General features: G+C 38.9%; 1 protein-coding gene across 1 annotated transcript; it reads right to left on the reverse strand.

Moving 5' to 3' along the window:
• Nucleotides 1-12,607: 12,607 nt before the first annotated feature.
• Nucleotides 12,608-14,821, reverse strand: LOC143037712 (uncharacterized). Its single transcript, XM_076206255.1, has 4 exons — nucleotides 13,955-14,821; nucleotides 13,417-13,654; nucleotides 13,033-13,194; nucleotides 12,608-12,801 (listed from the first exon to the last, which is right to left on the reverse strand). Exons 1-4 carry the CDS (start codon nucleotides 14,819-14,821, stop codon nucleotides 12,608-12,610), a joined length of 1,461 nt encoding a protein of 486 aa, XP_076062370.1.
• Nucleotides 14,822-17,580: the final 2,759 nt, after the last annotated feature.

Consider the following 17,580-nt stretch of genomic DNA (forward strand, 5'->3'; position numbering starts at 1 on the left):
ATATATATGCATTGGTGTGTGTACTAATGTGTTCGTGTGTGTGAATTCGTTTGGTGTGTATACCTGTGTGTGATTTTTGTGTATTGTTCTGTGTATAGGTGCTTTGGTGTATGCATCGCTATGACTGCGTGTATATTGGTGTGTTTGTATGTGTGTCGGTGTGCGTGTTGATGTGTGTGTGTGTGTGTGTGTGTGTGTGTGTGTGTGTGTGTGTGTGTGTGTGTGTGTGTGTGTGTGTGTGTGTGTGTGTGTGTGTGTGTGTGTGTGTGTGTGTTTGAAAATTATGATAACGAATGCAAAGATGAAAATTATGATGAAGCTGAAGGTGAAGCCAAAATTAAAGATAAGTAGAGAGAGGAACAAGAATATTTGAATGATGATGATGATGATGGATAAGAAGATTGAGAGGAAGATGATGTATGAAATAGAAAATACGGTAGAGTTAGATGAAACAGAATAATCATTATGGTGAAAAATTATATATATATATATATATATATATATATATTTAAGATTATTTCAGACAAATGAGAGAGAATGCGGGTGGGGAAGGGCAAACGAAGATGTGTTAGGAATAGAGTTTATTGCCCTAACGTTGCGACCAACTTGGTCTTCTTCAGAGGACTACAGCATTACAGACGGATCACAATTCTTATATTCGTAGTGAGAGGGAACCCGCCAAGGTATGAGCGTCATGTTTTCCCTTTGGCTAACGATTTAATTATTAGGACACTTGCTGCTTTCGAGAGGCATTTAAATCCGTCTCTGTCGTTGTTGTTCTTGTTGGCGGCGATATGTGCAGCTTCCACAGTTTTTCTCATTTTCTTCTCAAATCCCTCGTGTAGAATTTCTGCGTTGTTCCAATCAGGTAGATGTCCACATTTGTCCAGGTGACGAACCAGGGAGTTAGATGTTCTATGAGCCCTGAGATCGTTTTTGTGCTCATTCAAGCGTTTATTGAACCCTCGACCTGACTCACCGAAATAAGATGATGGACAACCGTTGCATGGAATACGGTAAATGACACTGAGATTATTACGCATATTATCATGTTTCTTAAATATTTTTCCTATTTTATTGGAAGATATTTTTGCTATATTTATTCCACCTTTTAACAAATAATCATCAATAGCTATGGTGTTTGTAGAATTAGGGACAGAAATAAAATGAGACTTATCCTTTCCCGGGGTCCGGACGTTTGAGCCATCGTAGATCTTCTTGGCTAAAACGGGTGTTCTAATAGGTTTCTTTCTCAGAGCTTTTCGTATCTGCAGTGAAGAATTCCTAGAGGATGAACTTACTTACATCAAGAATACCTTTAGGAAGCTGAAATACCCCGGAGGTTTGATCACCAGGACAACGAGGAAAGCCAAGAAGATCTACGATGGCTCAAACGTCCGGACCCCGGGAAAGGATAAGTCTCATTTTATTTCTGTCCCTAATTCTACAAACACCATAGCTATTGATGATTATTTGTTAAAAGGTGGAATAAATATAGCAAAAATATCTTCCAATAAAATAGGAAAAATATTTAAGAAACATGATAATATGCGTAATAATCTCAGTGTCATTTACCGTATTCCATGCAACGGTTGTCCATCATCTTATTTCGGTGAGTCAGGTCGAGGGTTCAATAAACGCTTGAATGAGCACAAAAACGATCTCAGGGCTCATAGAACATCTAACTCCCTGGTTCGTCACCTGGACAAATGTGGACATCTACCTGATTGGAACAACGCAGAAATTCTACACGAGGGATTTGAGAAGAAAATGAGAAAAACTGTGGAAGCTGCACATATCGCCGCCAACAAGAACAACAACGACAGAGACGGATTTAAATGCCTCTCGAAAGCAGCAAGTGTCCTAATAATTAAATCGTTAGCCAAAGGGAAAACATGACGCTCATACCTTGGCGGGTTCCCTCTCACTACGAATATAAGAATTGTGATCCGTCTGTAATGCTGTAGTCCTCTGAAGAAGACCAAGTTGGTCGCAACGTTAGGGCAATAAACTCTATTCCTAACACATCTTCGTTTGCCCTTCCCCACCCGCATTCTCTCTCATATATATATATATATATATATATATATATATATATATATATATATATATTTTTTTTTTTTTTTTTTTTTTTTTCCACTCTTAAAAATATCACCCCATTCACATCTATTGTCTATTTCATCACGTGTCTAGTCCAGTTCGACGGAAAACATTCGACCGTTTTGTAACCTCCCTCTCCTGCTTTGCATTTCCTTGCGCTCAATTAGACTTGTAATTCCTCCCAAGTATTTTCAATTTCACGCTTTCCCAAGTCCTCCCACAGTGGGCCGAAAAAACGTCGAGCGAGATCCATCCCACGGACGGGCAAAACACGGCACACTGAATAAATTTGCAATTCAAACCCGCGAAACTCTCTCTCCCTCGTTAATATCCCGGATGAGGACTTAAATTTTCGTCCAGACTCGAATGTTGATTAGCTCCTTTGTCATTCCAAGTACAACGTAGCCATTGATAAGGAGTGTTTTGGAATGATTTGTTCTCTTTGTGCATTTACACAATCTGAGTTGTGTAAATATGTCTGGCACAATAAGAATAACGTTGTTTTGTGTTTACACAACCTGAGTTTTTTTTTTTTTTTTTTTTTTTTGAATATGCAAAATCTAATAGGAGAAAAAAAACTGGGCGCAAAAATGTCGGCCATACTGATAAGAATTTGCGTTGTGAAGGTGGAAAAAGAAGTCACGGGTCTAGTTACGAGTTTCTGAGTTTATTCCTGACCGGTTTCGCTCTAAGCTTCTTCACATTCCTCTGAAGAAGCATAGAGCGAAACCGGTCAGGAATAAACCGGTTTCGCTCTAAACTTCTTCACATTCCTCTGAAGAAGCATAGAGCGAAACCGGTCAGGAATAAACTCAGAAACTCGGAACTAGACCCGTGACTTTTTTCCACCTTCATCAACTTGTCACAATGTATCAGAATTTACGTTGTATATATATTCTTTTCTCTTTCAGTAATAAAGATTTATTAAGGGGAAAACCATGGGCATAGAAATGTCTGCCATGATGGGGTGACGTAATATTCTGACAACACAGGACTCGAACCAACGAAAGGATGTTTTCGTCTAACAAAAGGAAAAAAATGAGAACGACAGAAAAGGAGTAGGAGGAGGGAGAGGAAGAGGAGGAGAGAGGAAAATGGAAAGAGAACGAGAGAAAAAGAGAAGGGAAAGAGAGAGAAAAGAGAAAAGGAGAGAAGGAAGAAATAGAGAAGGATAAAGAAAAGAGAGAGAGAGAGAGAGAGAATGAGACAGAGAAAGAGAGAGAACCAGCAAGCGAGAGCAAGAGAAGGAAAGATAATGAGAAAAAGAAAGGAAAAGAGAAAATGATAGAAAAAGAAAAAACAAAAAGAGATAGAGAAAAAAGAGAGAGAATGAGACAGAGAAAGAGAGAGAAACAGCAAGAGAAAGAAAAATAATGAGAAAGATAAAGAGAAAGAAAAAGAGAAAAGGATAGAAAAATAAAAAACAAAAGAGAAAGAGAGAGAGAGGGGGGGAGAGAGGGGGGAGAGAGAGAGAGGAGAGAAAATGAGAAAAAAAGAGAAAGAGAAAAAGAGAAAAAGAGAAAAAGAGAAAAAGAGAAAAAGAGTGTGTGAAGAACGGGCGAAGACCCCCGAGTTCTGGCCTTGAATCTTCTTTTTCTTTTATTTTCTTTTCTTTTTCGAAATGATGCCAAGGATCTTAAAGCGAGATTTGTGTTTATGTGTACGCATGCATACATGAATACATACATACACACGTGTGTACATGCACGCATGCATGTATGTATATACAATCTGGCTCTTTTATGGATACTGCAGTGACACGTTTTTTACAAAGGATTACAAAGGCGGAACATGCCGACAGAAGACCTTTTGGTCCATAACTAGGTCGGATGCTGAAAAATATAATAAAAATAAGTAAATAAACAAAAAAATAAATAAGTAGGTAATGACATATGATAAACAGATAAATAGCAAACATATAGGTAATAATGAATAAATGAACAATGACGAATAAATAGATAAATAAAATAAATGACAGGCATTCCAGTATTATTACTTAGGAGTTTATAATAGATAATTCTTAAATAATAAAAATAAACATAGGTAATAATGGATAAATAAATAATAACAAATAACAAATAAATAACAAATAAAATTATTAAATAAATAAAATAAATTGCAGGCATTACAGCACTATTGCTTAGGTTGTTTATCTAAATTATTATTATTATTATTATTATTCTTTTATTTATTTATTTTTTTTTTTTTTTTTTTTTTTTGCAAAATGAAGCAAAAGTCTAACTTTGGATCGAACATTTACATACGAATTAGTCATTAAAAAGATTAATGTATGACAGTAAATCTTCAAACCATAGTATATTAGTCTCCATTAGGTTTCTAGATGACAGATAAGCTCTTTCGAAGTAATCGACGATGTGGGGAACTTTAAGTGGTATTCTTAGAAAAATAATTTATTATATAAATCTTATATAAATCCTTGGAATGGTATTCATAATATATATATATATATATATATATATATATATATATATATATGTGTATATATATATATATGTATATATATACATATATATATATATATATATATATATATATATATATATATATCCTTATATAAATATTTCCTTCCTAGGAATTATATAAGAATTTTTTTTTTTTTTTCGCCGTCGATACTTTCTTTTAGGATAGAGATGTATTCTGGGGTGAACAAGAAGAAATGTAATGGTACATTGAACTTCTAATTAGAATAGGAAAAGTGAGAATGTGTGTATAATTGTGTTTAGATAAGAATATTCCATAACTGAGATATTACAACATATATATGTAGGACTCTTATTATCTAAAAGATGAGAACAATTAAAACTATAAACACTATTATCGTGGACGTAGGGAAATTGGTTTATCTTTTCATATTAATTTATCTATCTAATGATTCATTCATGAATTTATTAATTTATTTATTAATTTGTCTATTCATCATATATTCAAACTTACATATCTATTTGTTTAGTAGACTATCAATTCCATTATTCATTTACGCATTAATATATTTATTCATCTATTCATCTATTTTACAAAGGCGGAGCATGCCGACAGGAGACCTTTTGGTCCATATCTAGGTCGGATGCGAAAAAAAAATCATAATAATAAAATAATAAATAAAAACTATAATAATGTAAATAACAGATGAAAGACATAAATAAATGCATAGGTATAGTTAAATAATAAACAAACAGGTAAATAGTAAATAATAATAAATTGACATATAACTAATGATAATGATATAACTATTCATCCATTTATTTATCCATTTATTTACTTATGCATTTATTTTGAACGTAGGGAGAGACACTTCTTCAGCAGTGAAAGACTGTTTAATGAATTTTAATTATTCTTTAATTGCTTTAACTATTCATTTATTCACTTCCTCAATTCCTCTTTCGTTTTCTTTGCAGCAGAAGAATCTCTTTGGACGATATACAGAGATAGATACATAGACAGAGGGGGAAGAGAGAGAGGGAGAGAGAAAGAGAGAGGAAGAGAGGGAGAAAGGGAGCGAGAGAGGGAGAGGCAGAGAGAGAGAGAGAGAGAGAGAGAGAGAGAGAGAGAGAGAATGGGGGAATAGAGAGGGAGAGAGAGAGAGACAGGGAGAGAGAGAGAGAGAGAGAGAGAGAGAGAGAGAGAGAGAGAGAGAGAGAGAGAAAGTGGGAGAGAGAGAGAGAGGGAGAGAGACAAGGGGGAAAGAGAGAGATAGAGAGAGAGGGGGGAATAGAGAGAAGGGGAGAGAGACAGAGACAGGGAGAGAGAGAGAGAGAGAGAGAGAGAGAGAGAGAGAGAGAGAGAGAGAGAGAGAGAGAGAGAGAGAGAGAGAGAGAGAGACAAGTTGGAGATAGAGAGAGAGAGAGATAGAGAGAGAGAGAGAGAGAGACTGTTGCTGTCTGCACATCACGTACAGGCGAGAGAGCGTAACAATGGGCACAGCAAACCCTCGGCCATTCATCTGTCGGACTCCGCCGACAACGCCTCCAGCACCTTTTTTGTTCCCGGCCTACGTCGTCCTCGCTAGTCTAGCTACAGACTTGAAGGGAAACGCAAACAAAGAAATATAAAGAGAATGGTGTTCTTTGAAGAAGAGGATTTTTTTTTTTTTTTTTTTTTTTTTTTTTTGGAATATTGATTCCCTGCACTATTGTGGAAACTACACTGGCAGCTGACTAGAACTAGTCTAAAGCTAGTTTTCGTGGTTACCTTATCTTGTCTGTTCATTGGGACTACTTCACCTTTAAATAATTTGTTTTGGCTAACGCCAGTATGTACCAATATTTTTTAGTTATTCATTTATCTATTTATCTATATATCTATTCATTTATTTACTTCTTTATTCATTCATTCGTTTATTTATCTATTCTCAATTTTCCATATTGTAAGGTGATTGGCTGAGCCAAAAAATGCCTTGACTTACCACGGGAGAAGGAGGGTGATCTAATAGAGGTATTCAAATGGGTGAAGGGTTTTCACAAAGGTGATGCAGTCAAGGCCATCATATTAAGATAGCAGTCAAGCTTTCGTAATTATATATTTAAGTTGGACAAATTTAGGTTTAAGAAGTAAATAGGCAAGAACTGGTTTACCAATAGAGTGATTAACGAATGGAATACTCGTAGACTTAGTAACCATGTAGTTAGTGAGCTCTGAAACAATTGGCCGTTAGAGAAGATAACTTTATGGGTAGGGATGACAGGTGGTCATGGACATGGAACTGCCTAGTGTAGGCCTTATGGTCTCCTTCATTCTTGTGTTCTTAGAAGATCCCCAGTCGCCTAACTTTGCCACATTTACTCACGAGAACAACGTGGCCCAATTCCAACTTAGGTTCTTCAGCTCTTTCTTCCAAAGTAGAAAGTTAGTGAGCCAGAACTTTTCATAATTTAAACTCGACAAGTGACAATTGATCTTATTCAAATGAGCGTTTGTGTCGAGGCTAAATTTGTCTTGAGTCTTTGGGGAAATTTTTTTAAGAGATGCAAAACTCGTCAAAAGCATCCTTGGGATGTTGACGTGCTTCTTGTGTAGTTATGCATACATCTTGGTAAGAAGATTACGTATGTAAAGTATTTTTTTTTAACATGGGCATAACAAAATTATGGGCTATGGTGGTAGAGGCCTTTTATGAGCGCACAGATCAAATTCAAGGGCAAGGTTTTATAGCACTTTTTGACACTCAAATGTGTGTAAAGGAACCTTATATTTATTTGATTTGGTTCCAGTTTTTTTTATTGGGACTGTGGACTTTTCAATAATATCCAAAGTTGCTACGGTGCTGACGCCATCCGTAGTTCTGCCCTTGACCGTAGTTACAAACGTAATTATGAAGGGCCTGGTAGTCACAGTAGTTACTGGGCCTCCCGTTGTTCACGTATCGCCCATGAAGGTTTCCATATTGGGCGTAAAATTCCCGAAGCTGATGGACGCCGTTGATCTGGGCGCGTGGAAGTCCTCTCCTGCCACAGGGTCTGTGTTGCCTCTTCTGTGGACTTACGACCTCTTTGACCTCGATGGACTCGTTCGTCGAGGTTTCCTGCTCTTCTCCTGTTTGTGCCTCTTCTGAGATCCCTTCTGAAGAACCTTCTCTTGGTCTTCTTTCTTGTTCAGCTTCTGGGCCGGAAGCTTCTGCTGTTGGGGACTCAACGGCCTCACAGGTTTCTTCTTGCAGGCACTGTCGTCGAGGTGAAGAGGCTTCCACTTCTGTCAAAGCTTCTCTTACTTCGAAGACTTCGTTTTCCACGAAGTCTTCTGCCGCTTCCTTCAAGGTGGTTTCCTCGTCCTTTTGTGGGTGCTGCAGCTGCAGATAGCACAGGACTTTCCTCAAGGTTCTGCGGCATCCGGCTGCCAACGCCTTGCCAAAGCGACGAAGTTCGGTGATCATTCTTGGCTCTCGAAGATCGCTTTGGACAATCTTCTTGTGGACTTCGAAAAGCATCATGACCTCTTGATGAGAAAACGCAAGAAACCAGATTACGCTCTTGAGGTGGCGGTGCATTACGCACTTCTCGCAAGCATGCTACTGACTTTTGCTATTCTGTTTGATTAGAAACGACTTTAGATACGATTTCTTTATAAAGTTCCAAATGTCAAATTACTCGTGTCATACAGTGAGAAACTGAATGACGAAATAAGAGAAATTAAACCTAAAATACTAATGATAGACAGTGATGAGCTGTTTTTACAGAAGTCTAGAATATTTAACCGAAGTCGTTTATGCCCAAACGAAGCAGCAAAAGCAAGTAGCAAAAGCAAGTAGCATGCTAGCCTAGTGTGCCGCCACCTTTACGGTCAGTGAGGACGTTCACCTAACACGTTCACACACACCATCACTCATTCATACGTTCACACATGAAATATAAATTGACACTTGATGACCGAAATAGATTTTATTTTTCCGTCGTTTTGCGGGGCTCGCACTTGCTCGGGCCTCAACTTTGCCGATGGTCCGGACCTGTTACAAAGGATTACAAAGGCGGAGCATGCCGACAGGAGACCTTTTGGTCTATAACTAGGTCGGATGAGGAAAAGATATAATAATGACAAACAAATAAAAATAAATAGATAAAAATTATAATAATATGAATAATAATAAATAAAATAAATAAATGCATAGGTATCGTTAAATGATAAACAGACAGGTAAATAGTAAATAATAAATTGACACATAACTAATAAACGGCGAATCCAACAAGGAATGACACTGCAGTGACGATAATAACATACATACATACATATACCAAGGCTTTTTACCCCTTCCAAGGGAGGTAGCCAAAAAGGGGAAGGCATAAAAACACTCCCACCCATTTCATCCCTAAATACACTCCACACCCCTCCCACCCTTCCTCTCATCTGAGCACCTCCTGGATGACGGGTCATCCCTGCACCCTGCCCACCGCCCTGGGTCAGAAGCAGTGTCGCAAGACACAGTACATCCACAGCAAGGCCGCTTCATTTAATCGGCGACCACCCCTCTCCGTCCCCCTTTGCATATAAGGCGAGGACGGGGAGAAATCCCTTCGGGCTGCGTCAAAATTTACTCACACATACTACCCCCCCCCCCGCCCATTCCTCCTCACGCAGTCACAACATCATCCATATACAACCATTCTCCACTCACCTCTGTCTTCCGTCCTCTCCCTTCCTTCCTCAACAGACATTCCCCTCTTCCCCAAAGCCCCCTTCACCCCATCCATCCACCTCATCCTAGGACGTCCCCTCATGTTCACTCCCTCCACATCTGCCTTCCATACCTCTTTTACTAGTCTTTCTTCACTCATTCTTTCCATGTGTCCAAACCATCCTAATATTCTTTCATCAACCTCTATCTCCCAAATCCTTTTTCACCCCTGTTCTCCTCCTCACCTCCTCATTTCTCACTCTATCCAGCCTAGTAACCCCCACCATACTTCTCAGACACCTCATCTCAAACACATTCAAACTCCTTCTCTCTTCTTCTCTTATGTTCCACGTTTCTGCCCCATACAGTGCTGTTGGTACAATCACTCCTTCATACAGTCTCCTCTTCGCATCCATTCCCAAATGTCTATTCCTCATTACACTCTTTAAACCACCAAGGCATTTACTCGCTTCTCTCAATCTACATTCTACCTCCACCTTCACTCCACCTTTTCCTGCTACACTTGCACCCAAGTATCTAAAACTATCCACTTCCTCCAGTCGCTCTCCCTTAATGTTCACTTCCAGTCTACTGCCACTTTCACCCCTTGTACATCTCATCACCTTACTTTTACCCACATTTATCTTTAGCTTTCTTCTATCACATACTCTCCCAAACTCTGCCACCAGCTTCCTCAATCCCTCCTCTGACCCTGCCACAAGCGCAGTGTCGTCCGCAAACAACAGCTGGCTCACCTCCCACTTTTCTCCATTTTCTTTAACCATCTCCAATCCCTGACTCACTACCCTAGCATTCACCTCTCGCACCACCCCATCCATGTATAAGTTGAACAGCCAGGGCGACATAACGCATCCTTGACGAAGTCCCACCTTTACTTCAAACCACTCACTCTCTCCATTTCTAATCCTAACACATGCTCTACTACTCTCATAAAAACTCTTGACAGCTCCCAAAAGCTTTCCTCCTATCCCATAAATCTGCATGCAGATGCAGATAATAACATACTAAAGAAAAAAAAAAAAAAAAAACTGACATGAGAGTCCTCTGTTAACCAATTGAAGCACTTAACCCAGTTTCGTTTTGGTTGACGCCAGGCAATTTTAATCGCCTTTGCGAAACCTCACATTACTTTAGGTGGTCAAGTTGCCCATGGCTATTGCGCATTCGTCATAAGTGACGTTTCAAGTGCAATATCCATTTCTGTCGCAATATTCCCAACAAGGCTCTCGACTTTTGTTGATTCATTTTGTTTGCATCTATCTACTGTTTAATTTATTAATATATTTATCATAACTTTATGCTATAATAAATAACTATGCCTATCTGTGAGTCGACACCATGACGTGGTGGATAGGCTTGAAAACTTTAATGACTACAAAATCTCAGCAGGGTCACCCATGTCGGACAATGAATCTGATAATGAATCAACTAATCGAGAAAACGACAGGATACAATAAACCTCTTTGCTTAGATTTTGTAGATTAAGAGAAATCCTTTGACTCGGTAGAACAAATAGTAATACTAAACTCGCTACGCAAGCAGGGTGCAAACGAACACGTCGTAAGGGTTCAAGAAAAGATTTATGTGAAAAGTACCGTTGTAATTCGACTACATAAAGATACGGAAAAGATAAAGATCGAGAAAGGAGTAAGGCAAGGCGATACATTTTCACCCAAACTATTTACAGCTTGCTTGAAAGACATTTTCAGAAGGTCGAATTGGGAAGAAAAAGATTTGAAGATTAATGGCGAATATTTTAATCACCTAACATTTGTGGGTGACATTATCCTTATTTCAGAAAGAGCAGAAAACTTGCAAGATATGCCGAGTGATCCTTACAAGGAAAGTCTTACAGTGGGCTCAATAACAGGAAAAAAGAAAAGAAAATTCAACACGAAAGTTAAAAAAAAGAGAGATTATAATCGATGGTGAGAGTCTTGAAGAAGCTAAAGAGTACAATTATTTAAGGCAAAGGGTGAAAGTGACTAAAGCTCATGATAATGAAATAAAAAAGCATATTACAATTGGTTGGATTTTGTTTTATATGTGTAAGGGCATCACGAGAGACACTACCTTTATGTTTGAAGCTCAAAGCCTACAATGGATGTATAATGTCAGCCGTTATATACGGATGTGAAACTTGAAAACTGACGATTGATTGATTGATTGATTGATTATAAGCGTTCAATCTGGTGTCGTAACTACTAGGTTATTGACACCGGAAGTAAACTCAATATATATTAACTACTGGATAAAATAAAATATGTCTTATATATTAAAATCAGATCAAGTTAGAGAAACCAACATCTTCAATGAAATTGAAAAGAGAGTCTTCGTCCAAGTCTTTTCCCAAAATGAAACTCAAATTAAAACTCCCAGCCCTGTCCCTGTTAAAAAGTCTCTCTCTCTGTTCCACCAAGCTAGGACATTTGACCAGCAAATGTCTAACCGTTAGTGGCACCAAACAATTGCTGCAAAAAGGCTGGTAGTTACCACTCATTAAAAAGCCATGAGAGAAGTTCGTGTGTCCAATTCGGAGGCGACACACTGACACTTCTCTTCTACGACAGCTGGATAAATATATCCATGGATTAACAGAGTCTGTGATTTCTCTCATCTTATTAAATTCGATCAAAGACCATGAGAATTGCCAGGAAGATTTTATTGCATTCTTAATTTCAGGCTGATAGTCGGTATCTGGAAGGGCCTTGTTAATAGGATGTTTTAATGATCCTTCTTTGGCTAACCTGTCAGCCTCCTCGTTGCCTATTATACCGACATGGGACGGAACCCAACAGAACCTAATTAATTTTCTTTTACGACTTAGTAAAAACATTCATTCTAAAATTTCTGAAACTAATGGATGGGTAGGATTATAAGAACTTAAGGCTTCCAAAACACTCTTAGAATCGCTAAAAATTGTGAAACTAAAACCAGCATGGTTTACTATTCTTTTTAAAGCCATTAGAATTCCATGCAGCTCAGCTGTAAAAATTGAAGCAGAGCTAGGCAATGCTCCACTGCAATTAAAACTGGGAAAAACAACTCCAAATCCAACGCCAGCATTGGATTTGGAGCCATCTGTATATATACAAACTGAATTTCTGTGATCTTCAAAGTGGGTGAGAAATATCTGTTTGATCACAGGCTCCGGTATTCCAGTCTTAGATACTTCTAAGCAGCTGCAGTGATCTACATGTGGTAGCCTCCAAGGAGGAAATGCTGAATGCTTTACTGGAAGAACTTGAAATTGGGGTAAACCTAATTCTTCTAAAACATGTCTTACTCTAAGTCCAAAGGGAAGTGGACATGAAGATTTATTATTAAAATTATTAAAATTGCCATTAAAAATAATTTTAAAACTTAAGGAGTTAGGAAGTCTCTGAACTCTACTCTAGTCCAGTACTTAATCATCTGGGACTGCCTCATTAAAACTAGGGGTAATTCCCCAGCATCAACAAGGAGACTTGGAATTGGTGAGGACTTGAATGCTCCTGTAGCAATCCTTACCCCAGCATGATGAACAGCATTCAGTCTCTCTAGCTTTGTGCTTCTTGCTGACGAGTATATTTCAGATCCATATAAAAGTTTGGGTAAAACCAGTGCCTTATGCAACTGAAGTAGGTGCTTACGATCAGCCCCCCATTTGGTACAGGAAATAACTTTGAGAACATCCAAAACTTTCATGCATTTTATCTTAAGGTTTTTAATATGCGGCTCCCAAGATAGTTTTGGATCAAATAGCAGACCCAAAAATTTTGCCTCCTCCACGCATGAAATTCTCTGACCATATAGGTATAAATCTGGGTCAGGATGGTGACCTCTAATGCGGCAGAAATGCATCACTACTGTTTTTGATGGTGAAAAACGAAATCCATGCTCAGAGGCCCATCTAGCTACTTTATCAATTGTCAACTGTAGTTTCCGCTCTGCTACAGACATTCTAGATGCTGCAAATGACAAGGACAAATCGTCAACAAAAAGCGTAAACATTACTTCAGGCGGAATAACGGAAGCAATACCATTGATACTAAGGGTAAACAGGGTTACGCTTAACACACTACCCTGAGGAACTCCTTCTTCTTGTACCGTTAATTTGGATAGAGTATTACCTACTCTAACTTTAAAAAGACTATTTTTTAAAAAAGCTTTGATAAAAAGTGGCAATTCACCTCTCAACCCAATGTTGTGAAGAACTTTTAAAATGCCATACCTCCAAGCAGTATCATATGCCTTTTCAAGATCAAAAAAGACAGTGATATGATGCTGCTTGGATAAAAAAGCATTGCAGATCGAATCTTCCAATCGAATCAGTACATCAGTACAAGAGTGCATTCTACGGAATCCACACTGAGCAGAAGAGATCACCCCTCTCCGTTCTAGAAACCAAACCAACCTGGCATTGACCATCTTCTCCATTAATTTACAGAGACAAGATGTCAATGCAATCGGTCGATAACTCGAAGGGATGGAGGAATCTTTACCAGGCTTGAGGAAGGGTAAAATTAAAGCTATTTCCCAAACATCAGGAAAATCGCTATCCTTAAAAATTCTATTTAAAACATCCAAGATAAAAACTTTAGTATTATATGACGAGTTCTTTATCATATCATATATAATTTCGTCAAGTCCAGGAAAAGAGTTTTTACTTTTAGATAAGGCTGATAAGAATTCTTTCATGGAAAAGGGTATATTGTATGATTCACTTACATTAGCAGTGAAATCAAGACAACGAGCTTCCTCATTTGAGCGTAATTGATAATACGGTGAGTCAGGGTTTTTGCTAGATACTTTGGCAAAATGCCTTGCAAAAGCTTCACTTACAGTTTTTGGATCTGATACAAATAATCCGTTAATTTTCAAAACAGGAGGAGGGGAAGGTTTGAATTTCCCAGCTATCTTCTTGATCTTGGCCCAAACCAACGTCATTGGAGTTTTCCATGTGATACTAGAGAGAAACAGTATCCAACATTCTCTGCGAGCTTTCTTTATATGCCATCTAAATTGGGCTCGGGCTTTCTTGAAGCATATAAGGTAAACGGTGCACCTATGCCTACGATATCTGGTGAAAGCAGCCCTCATTGCTTTATGTCTTATAGTACACTGTATATTCCACCAGGGAACAGGCTTCCGACGAAATTTTCCACTGGTCTTGGGAATTGAATGATTTGCTGCATTTATTAAAATACTATTCAAATAATAAATAGCTTCACTAACTGTTGGCAAGTCATTTACATCTGCCTCTATATTGCTTAGTTCTTTAAAAAGAGGCCAATCTGCCCTATCAGTACACCAACGGGGAGCTCTAGCAACAGGTACTGGATTCCCATTTGAAATGATGATTGGGAAATGATCACTTCCAAAGAGATCATCAAGCACATCCCACTCAAAATCCATGAAAGCATTAGGACTTGCAAGGGATAGGTCAATGCAAGAAAAGGTCCCTGTTTGGATATGAAAATGAGTAGGTTTATTGGTGTTAAGAACAGTAAGATCTATATTCTCAATGATTTGCTGAAGCTGTTCCCCTTTTGCATTTGATGTCACATCACCCCAAGACTGGTGCCTACTATTCATATCTCCCAAAATTAAAAACGGTTGGGGGAGCTGATTGCATAAACTAGTAAAGTCACTACTAGAAAATTCTCTATTAGGCGAGAGATAGAGAGAGCAAATGTTATATACTCTAGTTATATTAATCTGAATTGCTACTGCTTCCAAAGGAGTATTCAAGGGTAATATTTTATGAGGAATATCATTTCTGACAAGAAGAGCGCTTCCACCATGGCTTCCTTGTAAAGGGTTGATAGGAGAGTGATGCATAAAGTACTCTCTAGGACTAAATATTTGGTTTTCTCCAAACATGGTCTCTTGTAAGGCTATGCATATTGGTGAATGAGAATATATTAGATGTTTAAGCTCTTCATATTTAGCTCTATACCCTTGACAATTCCACTGCAAAATGGCAGAGAGTTTATCTTATTTTATTTGGAAGACTCTTTAGTCTTCCTTGGACCAGGATTTTTTACATTTTGATCTTTTTCTGGTGCCTTCTTGTTCTTAATTGGCACCTTTATGTTCCGCCTTGAGTTACTTAATGTTCTTTGTTCTTTAGGAACTTTTACCACAGATTTTGGTATGACTTCAGTATTCCCAGCTGAGACCGATGACTTCTCACCCTGGACCACTGTGCCATCCAAGGTAGGTTTGTTAGATAAAACTGAAGTCTTAGGCTGAGCTAGAGCACAACCTAGGGCAGAATTATTGGCCTGCACTGGAGCGCAAGCCATTATAGAAGTCTCAGCTTGCTCCGGAGGGCAAACCGAGACAGAAGCTCCAGACCGCACAGGAACGGTAGCCGGAGCAGAAGTCCCAGCCTGCTCCAGATCACATGCCGAGACAGAAGTCCCAGCCCGGACCGGGGATGAGGACGGGACAGGGGTCCCAGCAAGCACCAAAGCACTTGCCGAGACTGAAGTCTCCACCTGAGATACAGGACAGGTAGAGACTAGGGAATGTTTGGAGGATTTGGGATCCTCCAAATCCATTTCATCATCCAACAAGTTAAACGTATTTTTAAGACAGATTTTTGATGAAAGAGATTCTTCTCTTTCATCACTCAAGCGTCTCTTCATAAGTCTATTATTTGCAGGAGTAATTTCGGAGTTTTTAGGAATGGTCAATTTTGAATTAAGGCTCTTCTCATGTGTAGATACGTCATCTGATGTGTTGGGCATTCTATTATTCAAGGGCTTATACTTATTAATGATGGAGGAGAAACTTACCCCTGGTCGAATGAACATAGCGTTTACTCGTTGTCTAGCCTCTTTAAAGCTCAAGTGTTCTTTTGCTCTTAGTATCTGAACTTCTTTTTCAAAAGTAAATTTATCACATTTCTTTGAGCTTGCGGGGTGATCTTCACCACAGTTGATGCAGTGTGGAGAATTAGAGCATTCACCATGAGCTTCTAAACCACAATTTTCACAGACTGCATTTTCACCTTTAATTTTTCTCCTACAAGTCCCAATCACATGACCAAATTTTTGGCAATAGAAGCACCTTCGACATGATGGAATATATGGTCTAACATTCAGTCGAAGCCACGCAGCCATTATCATGTTAGGTAGCTTCAGGAGATCAAATGTTAGAACGTACGTGGGCAAGGGTGTTAATACACCACCTATGTTCTTCTTCATTTGTTTCACATCTACTATTCCCTGGTCTTTTAGCTCCATTTGGATTTTTTCTTCAGAATATCTAAGTAATTCTGTAGATCTTATCACGCCTTTAACTTGGTTCAGTCTCTTATTGTATAAACAATCTATTTCTTGACCATCTAGCGACGAGATATTTTGGACTTTAGTGCTATCATCAGGTGATGCAACTTCTACCAGTAAACTGCCATCATTCATGTAAGAAATCTTTGGTTCGATGCTACATTTCATCTTGATTTCGCGATTGACAGAAAACATGTCAAGGTCCCTCATTTGTTGTCCTTCTCTCATTTTCAGAATCAAAAACTTGGCATAGTTGTTGGGTTCAAATTTTCCTGGCGTTATCTCAATTTTTCCTGAATTGCCTTTCCCTGTCCTCCTGATCCTAGACCTAGTGTCAGTATCTGATAGAGTAGGGAAATAAGGCTCTAATGTCATAACATTAGAGGTCTTGGAAGAGTCTAAAACTGTGTCCCTATTCAAGCCAGAGTCGTCAACAGAAGGGGGGGTATTGTTCTCCATAAGAACGGGTTTCCAAATATTCGACCAAGTAGCCTTCCACCCACCAAAAATCCCATGATTCGGAGCCCAACAAGGGAGGGATGTGGCTTGTCATGTCATGTAACCATCCCTAGAAGCTACTACCCGGCTATAGACATGATCCCCAGCACCTAAGGCGTCCTCAGTCCGTCGAGATCGGACCCAGTGCTGGGAACCATGTTTGACATAAGACTTTCCCCTCGCTCGCGCACGTCAGGTACTCAAATTCTAAGGGTGGAGAGGCATGTCAGTCCTCTCCACCCTCCAACAAATCCAAAGAGCAGTCCAAGACATAGTCGAAAAGGGAGCAGAAGTCGTACACCGTAAATCAATTCAGAAAGAAGAAGAGGAGAGAAGGAATAAAAATTAGGAGAAAGAGGTAAAAGGTCCTAACAAAACTAGTTGAGCAAGCAACTGAAGTCCAAAAATAAAGCATCAGACTCCAGTTGCTTGCCCCTAAGCCCCTCCACTGCGGCAAAGAGTTAGGAATTGGAAGGTGAAAACTGACGAGGGTAATGAATTCCATACACAGGTATGGAATGCACAGAGGAGAATGGAGAGACCAATGGTGGAAATAACGCT

Source organism: Oratosquilla oratoria, chromosome 23 (genome assembly GCF_046742065.1).
Source record: "Oratosquilla oratoria isolate Oo_2021 chromosome 23, ASM4674206v1, whole genome shotgun sequence".
Classification (NCBI taxonomy): domain Eukaryota; kingdom Metazoa; phylum Arthropoda; class Malacostraca; order Stomatopoda; family Squillidae; genus Oratosquilla; species Oratosquilla oratoria.